We start from the raw sequence: 8,577 nt of genomic DNA on the forward strand, positions 1-8,577 counted from the left end.
CTTGCACAAATCTAATCTCAAAATGCTTCAATTTGCCAAGATAATTCACTGTTCATGTGCAAAAGGCTGTCCCCACTTGGAGTCTTCAATTGATCCACTTGCACAAATCTAATCTCAAAATGCTTCAATATAGTAGTAGATAAATGTTTATAGATATGTTTTGAGCCCACAAACATCAATATTGAAGCTTTAATGAAGAATTAATCAAGTGATTAATAGAGGCACTTCCCTGACTGTGCACACTGCTGGATCTCACTTTAGACTTGATGAAATCAAAAACCGTCTTAACCTGCTTGTAGAGCATGCTTGAAAACCCCCAGGTCTAATTGGAATTAGATGGATTCGAAGCGAGCTCGTCGTATGGAGCATTTTCCCCAATTCTGCTCTGGTGCCTGATAAACGCACTATTGCCATCGATCTGCTCTAAAATTTGTCGATTCCTTCGAGCTGCGTATGGAGCCTGAGTCTAGTTTGTGCCTCTAAAAGGGCTTGGGCAATGGATGTGTGTGAAGGGAGAGGGAGCTCCTCCACCAGCTGGGGGTACAGAAGATAGTTGAAAGGAAGAGACTAAAGAGAAAAGGTTTAATTTCTAATCATGATTAATAGAGTAATTAGCAAGGTAATTAGGCTCAAAAATCAGATGAATCCTAAGCTTGGCTCTGATACCATGTTGAAATGCAAGCAAGAGTGGGCTATGGTGGATCAAATGCAAGGATCAACACGATTAGCATGTAATTAAGATGAGATTAGTGCATAATTAATCTAATAGCTTAATGTAGGCATGGATACTCAAAAACCATCAACTTCTCATTAGGCCAATGCCTCAATTTATAGGTTTTACATCCACAAGATGCCAAGCATCTAATCCCACTGATTTCTCCTTGATTTGTGCCACCTCCCCTACATCTGGGGACACCTTTTCCTAGAATCTTTCCACACCTCTATATTCACTCATGCTACCCTTGATTCTCTCATCAATAGATTCTTCTCACCTTGTCACTGCTACCCACTTAATTATAGATTCCCTTTTACAGTATCTTGCTAAGGGCTTGTTCCCGCACACACCCATTCACTTGCATATTTCAACAGGTTAGTCTAGTTCTCATCTCAAAGAAATTGCCTTGTCTTGTTGAAATATGAAGTAAGAAACTTGCCAAAATGGTTGGCCTCTTCTTGGTCATATGAACACAAGGTTTATACTATCAAAACCTCATTTCTAGTGTGATTCTAAGTTGCAATCTTATTGAATTGCTAGGTGTATTACCCCAAGAATGTCCATGCCATGTTAAAAGATAATTCTCTTGCAGCATTTGGTTTTGCTTCTCAATCTTAACGTTTTTACATGGTTAATTATTCAAATTATATAATATAGATGTTGTTTTTCTTGCAACCCATAAGTTTTAATGAGTTCCAACTAAATTTTACATTATAAAAACTCATTTCTAATGTGATTCTAAATTACAATTTTATTGAATTGCTAGGTGTAATACTCCAAGAATGTTCATGTCGTCTTGTTAAAAGACAATTCTCTTGGAGCATTTGGTTTTTCTTCTCAATCTTAACTTTTTTACATGGTTAATTATTCAAATTATATTATATAGATGCAATTGAAGTCTGCATACCCATAAGTTTTAATTGGTTCTAACTAAATTTTTATGTGCAAGTGAGGTGCTACCTTTGAGCGATGGTCTATTTCTCTCAATTTTACAAGCACTACTTATGGTTTTATTGTACTGCCATCTTGAAACTCAATGGGTATTCTTGATCAAGCATGTTCTATAATTTGGTCAATATTATGGTTTATCTCCTTAGGCTGACTAATATGATGATGATTTGTAGTACATCACACACACACACACACACACACACACACATGCACATATGCATGCACGCACACACACATGCATGCACACACAGAAACGCACACGTGCATGCGCGCGTGCACACACACATTAATTGGCCCCTTCCCCAACTCTTGATTTTTAACATGTCATAGCTTGCTTTATACATGCAAATTATGACTGTCTATTTGGCCCTGTAAAAGCAAATCACTTTCTTTTACTAAAGGGATTTATTGTAGTGGCCAGGGTACATGCTCCCATATTTTATGTTGTACCTTCAGCTCCTAGCAAGGTGCATTAGGAAGAGGACTCAAGCGTACATAACTTTTTCATTTACTCGACTTGTTTGCATCTATATTATTTTATCTCTCTCTCTCTCTCTCTCTCTCTCTCTCTCTCTCTCTCTCTCTCTTTTATGGATTCATGTATTGGTCTCATAAGGCATTTTAGCCTTCTGTAAATGTTGATAGAACTTTCTTCTTTCTTTCTTTCTCATGTGAGCTTACATGCATGTGCACATACAAGCATGCACGAAGCACACATGTACACATGTATAAGAGAGAGAGAGAGAGAGAGAGAGAGAGAGAGAGAGAGAGAGAGAGAGAGAGAGAGAGAGAGAGAGAGAGAGAGAGAGAGAGAGAGAGAGAGAGAGAGGTGATCATTGATATTTAGATGTTATCCCCAGAAAGCCAATTTGCACGATAACCCCCATAGGTTAACAAATTTAAACATGATACTTAACACTCTTCTTTGCCAGTGTGTGTGTGTGTGTGTGTGAGAGAGAGAGAGAGAGAGAGAGAGAGAGAGAGAGAGAGAGAGAGAGAGAGAGAGAGAGAGAGAGAGAGAGAGAGAGAGAGAGAGAGAGAGAGATGAAACGGTCTTGCATCTTACCATATTGATATTCTAAGGAAGATAGAGGAGGAGGAGGAAAGCGTCCAATATAGATTACTTAGTGTCTTTTAGAGGAAGCCAAGAAGAGACATTCTAATCTATTATAAAAGGAGAGGAAGGAAAAAGCTATTTTGAGGCCACTACACTCATCACTCAATGTAACTATCGAGAAAAAGCTATCTTGGATCTTACCATAATAACATTCTAAGAGAAGAGGGGGAGGAGGAACTGAATCTCCAACACAAATTAACTAGTGTCTTAGGTGGAAGGGGGGGGGGGGTGGGGGGGAAGAGACATTCTACCACACTAAAGAATCTACTAAGAAAGAAAGGGTATTTCAAGGCCACTTCATGAATGATAGATGCACCATATATACAAGCCTTGACATGACAAGATGTTGAAGGTGACATTCTCATATGCAATGAGATTTGACAATGTATTGAGAGAGAGAGAGAGAGAGAGAGGAGAAGAAGAAGAAGAAGAAGAAGAAGAAGGAGAGGGAGAAGCAGAAGAGGCTTTTAATGTGAACAACATCACTCCATGAAGGAGCATGACAGTAGGAGAGATGGGAATTGAACTTGCAATTTGCCGACTACCACTAGGCTAAAGTTTTGGGCGATGAGAGAGAGAGAGAGAGAGATGAGTCTTTTAGCATTGTAGCCAGGCACAGTGGACCACATGATCCATAGGACGACGGGAACGTGTCTTGATCTCTCTCTCTCTCCTCTCTCTCCTCTCTCTCTCTCTCTCTCTCTCTCTCCTGAAATTGTGAAGGGGAATGGTGGCATAATCTTTGCGTGAAAGTACTAAAGAAAAGAATTGGTTGCAAAAAGATGGGGAATATCTCATTTGAAATAGCATGCATAAAATTTTACATAAAGTTTTAGTGAATCAAATCTCTACCATGAATTTGAAAATGAAGGTTTTTTGATGGGAATTGAATGAGGGGACGAGCACGTGGGGTAGTGAAAGGCTAAAGCTCATGTGGAACATGAGTACACGTGGTGTGGGTCTCAGACAGACACGTGTAGTACAGCAACTGGTGAAATTTCCAGGCTGAACGCGAATGATTGCGGGCGGTTTTCTGTGGAGTTGTCGGGGCAGTTTTCATGCGAGGGCGGTTTCCTTGTTGGGTGGTTTGGTGGGCAGAAGGCGGTTTCCTCGTTTGGTGGTTTTATTGTGTTTTTCCCCTTATTTTTGTATTTTGGAGCGATTTTTCTGCAATTTTTCGTCGTCGTCTTCTCCGAGTGGTGCCTTTTAGAAGCACTTTTTACTTGCAGGGAGGGGGGTGTATCACACTCTGTGCTTGTGTGCTGTGTGCAGAGCTCGCTTTCCGGCATAGCCAGAAAGAGGGAAGCTCTGCCAAGCCCTCTTCGGCCACAATCGCCCACCTCCTTCCATCGCCTTCTTCCTGCGCATTCCCATATTTCTCCCTTTTTAGTCACTGCCCAAATCGTCTCCATCGTCTCTTAGGCAGTTTTGGCATTCTGGGTCGCTTCTCTCCCCTTTCAGATCGACCTAATCTTTGCTTAATTTCCATGTCTTATGGAATTCATGAACCCTCAATTGCCCTCCATTGATTCTTCTTCACAACCGACAAGCTCCGCCCCCCTGGCCCTCCACACAGAATGGCAGCAGCACCAGCAGCAGCAGGTACCGTCCATATCTGGAGAAACTGGGTTGGAAGGTAAGCAAAGCCCTCATCTCCCTGCATCGTTTTCGCTTCTCACAATTCATGGCTTAAGTAATCGATGTTTGTATAACTCAATCAGTGGCGGATCTCTCTCTCCCCCCCCGCTTGTCAATGCTATTTTGGGAAAGAAAAAAATTAGGGTTTGATGTGGGGGAGTTTTCGTTTTCTGCTAGTTACAATGCCATGAGACGCAACCTGTCACGGTAGCGGCTAACTCCGTTTCTTCTTAGGTTTGCGTGTCTCTCACGATCTGGCCATGGAGATTGTTTGAAAGGGCCCATCTTGCCCATGCATCAGATCCAAATTTAGGATTGATCAAATGACGTTTTCATTGCGTTTGAAGCGTCCTGCCATGGGTGGGGTTTGAATTTTTTTAAATACTTCTCTTTTGCAGAGGCATTGTGGCAGATGGCACTCCGGCCACAGGAGGGTGTGGACCCCCCGTACCCTGAGCGCCCTGGTCAGACTGATTGTCCCTACTATATGCGCACGGGGCTCTGTGGGTTCGGCGCTAACTGTAAATTCAACCATCCACCGAATCGCAGGCTTGTAAGAGCTTCAATCCAAGTTTGTTTATGTCATGTTGGCAATGCTAGCCCTCATGTAAATAGTTGAGTGATATTTCATAAATAATCCTATGATATGCTACTTAGTTCGAGCTAGCATTGGCAGCATGCATGTGAGCAGCTCTTAATCTGAACCGTCAATGTGGCATTTCCATGGTTTGGCAGCAGTAGTATGCATGTGTAAGCTAAATTATGATTGTTGAGTCCATACATACTCGCAGGTGTTGGGAAGCCGGAGCAGAGGAGAATACCCCGAGAGGCTTGGGCAGCCAGAATGTCAAGTAAGTAAACTTTGTGCTTTTAGAATGGGGTTATCCTAATACATGAGGTTAAGTCTAATCCCTCCTTTTCAATACTTTTGCAGTATTATCTCAAAACTGGCACTTGCAAGTTTGGACCATCATGTAAATATCATCATCCGCGAGAAAAGGCTGGAACAGCTGGAAGAGCTCAGCTCAACGCACTCAACCTTCCATTGAGGCCGGTAAATCAATCAGATTGTATGTGAGGCATAAAGCCTTGTGCAATCTATCCTTTATTGAGGAACTAGTGCAACGCATACATTTGTTCAGTAAGCTAAAAAGCAGAATTAAGCTTATCTTGGCACAGAGGATAAGCTGTCAAGTTCTGTTATGCACGTGTAGCTGAGCACTATCCCTCTTGCAAAGTGTATAGAGAAAAAGAATCCCCTTTATCAATTGATTTTATTAAAGGGTTAAGCTACCAAATTATGTTCTGTAAGAATGAGAGATATTTTTTCCTTTTTGTGTGTGTGTGTGTGTGTGCGCGCGCGCACGAGGATTTGTGCAAAAAAAAAGTTTAAACAGGTGAGGGTCTGGCATTGTGCTGGCAGGGTGAGAAGGATTGTCCATACTACTTGAGGACCGGGAATTGCAAGTACGGAACAACATGCAAGTTCAATCATCCGCAGCCATTGATGTCCATGCCAGGTTCCCCTATGTTTCGAGGGGCACCATCTGGCTCAGTTCATGTCCCTCAGCTATATCCTGCAGGTCTGCCAGCTTGGCCCATGTCTAGACCTCCCTATTTACCATCTCCTCGCCTTGCTGGTCCCTCCAATTTTGCCCCTATTCTCGTACCCTCTCCTCAAGTTTCTATGCCCCCATGGAATCCATATCAAGTAAGTCTATTGCCTCAATTTTAAGACCTTGTTAACGCAATGTCCATAATGGAGATCTAAATAATATGGTGCTCTATTGAAATTGTGCTTTTTTAGGTTCCCCTTGCAATACAAGAGGGACAACAACAAGCATTGCCAGGAAGCTACATATATAGTGCAGCAGTACCTCCACAAGAGCCTGTGGCTATTGGCTTGTTCCCGCCTTTTATGCCGGGCTCAGCATCTATGAGGTTACCCACTCCTCCGTCACCTTCAACCTCTGGACCTCGAGAAGAACCTTATCCAGAGAGGCCCGGGCAGCCGGAATGCCCCCATTACATGAGAACAGGGGAGTGCAGATTTGGTTCACAATGCAGATTTCACCATCCAAGGGACAGAAACACTTCCATGCCGGCCAGTTTCTTTAGTCCCATGGGTTTTCCTTTAAGACCGGTATGAGTGAAATTTACATTTTGCTTGAGTCCCATGCTGTAGTCCCAAGGGCTAAGGAAGTGGTGGATGCATGCCCCCTTTACATGTCATTGCAGTCTTGATTGAGTTGGTATTTTGTGGCAAACAGGGAGCTCCTCCATGCACTTTCTACAACCGGTTTGGCTATTGCAAGTTTGGAGCTACATGCAAATTCGACCACTCCTTTATGCCAATGGCATACACGCTTGTGAATTCTGACATGCCCATGTCTCAGTATACAATGGGAGGGTTAGTTTCTTTGTCTGCCCCTATTGCCACTTCATCTTCTGAAGTTTCTTTGTCGGCTCAAGGCCAAACTTCTTCAAGAGAGACGTTGGAAGAGGGGGAAGTCACATCGTCAGCAAGCATCCTTCAAATGGGCCTTCACCATGGTTCCTCTTGAGAGCTTGCATGTAGCATTGCCAAAATTGAAAACTATGTCCTGCTTGACCATTTAACACTCTCTTGCAGCACAGCAAACAAAGTATGTTGTGCAGCTGTGTCATGGCAAGAGGTTTGCAGCCATGAGAGAGTTCTCAGGGCATCCATTTAACCCACCCATCTGTGCCATCAGTGCGTGTGCTGCTACAAAACAAACAAAAACAAACCACCCATTTTTTGGTTCTTAAGAAAATTTCCCATCTTTCCAGGAAAGCCGGTGGTCCCTAATAAGGGAAAATACTTTGTGAATTATTCTTGGCAGAGGGGCCATTTCTGCTCTGGAAGAATTTGTGTTTTAAGACATCATGAAACAGTCCATCATGTGAAGACTCATGGATGATTTATAGCCCGGGTCACATTAACTTATTAAGGTTTAGTAAGAGCTGTTGAAGACAGCCCTGGAGTCGAGATCACAAGAATCAGGAAGCAAGCTGGTGGGCTTTTTAAATGGAAACCTTAATGGGCTCTGATGGAGAGTGCAGAGAAAGGAACACCCAAAAAAAGAAAGAAAGGAGAAAGCCTGAAGAAATGAAAGCCACTCTGCAAGCTTGGAATAAAGGAAAGGGATTCTTGGGATGTTGGAGTTTCTACTGTTTTTTTTGATCCGTCAATGCCATGGTGGGCTGTGCCATAGGTGCTATCTCCAGTTGTGAAATAAGGCTTCTTCTCTCGCATGGAAGAAGGTAAGGCATTGCCAACCAAGTCACTTTACTTTCAAAGAATTGTGCTATTTTTTTGAAAAATATGTCATTCATTCTCTGCAAATTTCCCTCAACTCTTTGATGAACAGAGTATTGAAACCTCTGGCAGATAATATTGTAACCTGACATATAGAAGTAATGCTCCTTTTAATGAAAAATGAATGATTGACCATAGGCCTGCCTTTACTCTGTGTGTGTGTGTGTGTGTGTGTGTTTGTGGGTGAGAGAGAGAGAGAGAGAGATGGTGGATGAGATTAATGCCAAAAATTACATTTGAAAGGGTCAAAAGAGTGGGTGAGGTTGTATTCTTTTGCAATTTCTGTTTTTCTGGGAGTCAATCATTGATTCAAGCACACAGACTAAGGGCTGTATGATCATGCATGTCTACCTTTGAATACCTAAGGCTTCTCTTGCCTTTTTCCTTTGAGATCTTGCATAGTATTTAGTGACAGGCAGCGTTCACACGGCCAATGGGTGTAGTTAGGAGGGTTTGAATCTGGGTCCTTCTGTAGAGATATGAATGGTTTCACTACTATGCTATCTACTCTAAGATGAAGGCTTTTAAATAGGGGTAGATTTGCCTTGAAATTTGGGGTCTCTAACACAAAACCTGTGTGCAAGGCTTTGCCTTACATCATTAAAGGGCTAAAACAAAGCCAGCTCTTCTCATGTACAACATCAAAATCACGCACAAAATCTGATGGTCTATCTTCATCCTCACTCATGCACTCAAGATTTATTGAATGATTTCACAATTGAATGCTAAGAGGAGACAGGTAATGAGAGAGACCCATGAGTAGACCCCTGGTAAAAACATGCGTGTGCGCGCACGCGCATGTGTGTGGATGCATGT

The 8,577-nt window shown here is 42.5% G+C and overlaps 1 protein-coding gene across 1 annotated transcript; it reads left to right on the top strand.

Annotated features, from left to right (window-relative positions):
• The first annotated feature begins 3,937 nt into the window (after window positions 1-3,937).
• On the top strand, window positions 3,938-7,899 carry LOC147611409 (zinc finger CCCH domain-containing protein ZFN-like). The gene is made up of 7 exons (XM_086784495.1): window positions 3,938-4,419; window positions 4,820-4,974; window positions 5,213-5,272; window positions 5,356-5,475; window positions 5,845-6,132; window positions 6,229-6,564; window positions 6,692-7,899. The coding sequence occupies exons 1-7, from the start codon at window positions 4,278-4,280 to the stop codon at window positions 6,983-6,985; spliced, it is 1,395 nt and encodes a 464-aa protein (XP_086640621.1). The 5' UTR covers window positions 3,938-4,277; the 3' UTR covers window positions 6,986-7,899.
• Window positions 7,900-8,577: the final 678 nt, after the last annotated feature.

Source organism: Cibotium barometz, chromosome 47 (assembly GCF_041138505.1).
Source record: "Cibotium barometz isolate CiBa-2024 chromosome 47, ASM4113850v1, whole genome shotgun sequence".
In the NCBI taxonomy this organism is placed as follows: domain Eukaryota; kingdom Viridiplantae; phylum Streptophyta; class Polypodiopsida; order Cyatheales; family Cibotiaceae; genus Cibotium; species Cibotium barometz.

Bases quoted from the DNA above. Each gene is read 5' to 3' on its own strand.
- LOC147611409 (XM_086784495.1), top strand. From the start codon at position 4,278: ATGGAATTCATGAACCCTCAATTGCCCTCCATTGATTCTTCTTCACAA. The intron at 4,975-5,212 runs GTAAGAGCTTCA...ACATACTCGCAG, and splicing joins ATCCACCGAATCGCAGGCTT to GTGTTGGGAAGCCGGAGCAG. The intron at 5,476-5,844 runs GTAAATCAATCA...TTGTGCTGGCAG, and splicing joins TCAACCTTCCATTGAGGCCG to GGTGAGAAGGATTGTCCATA.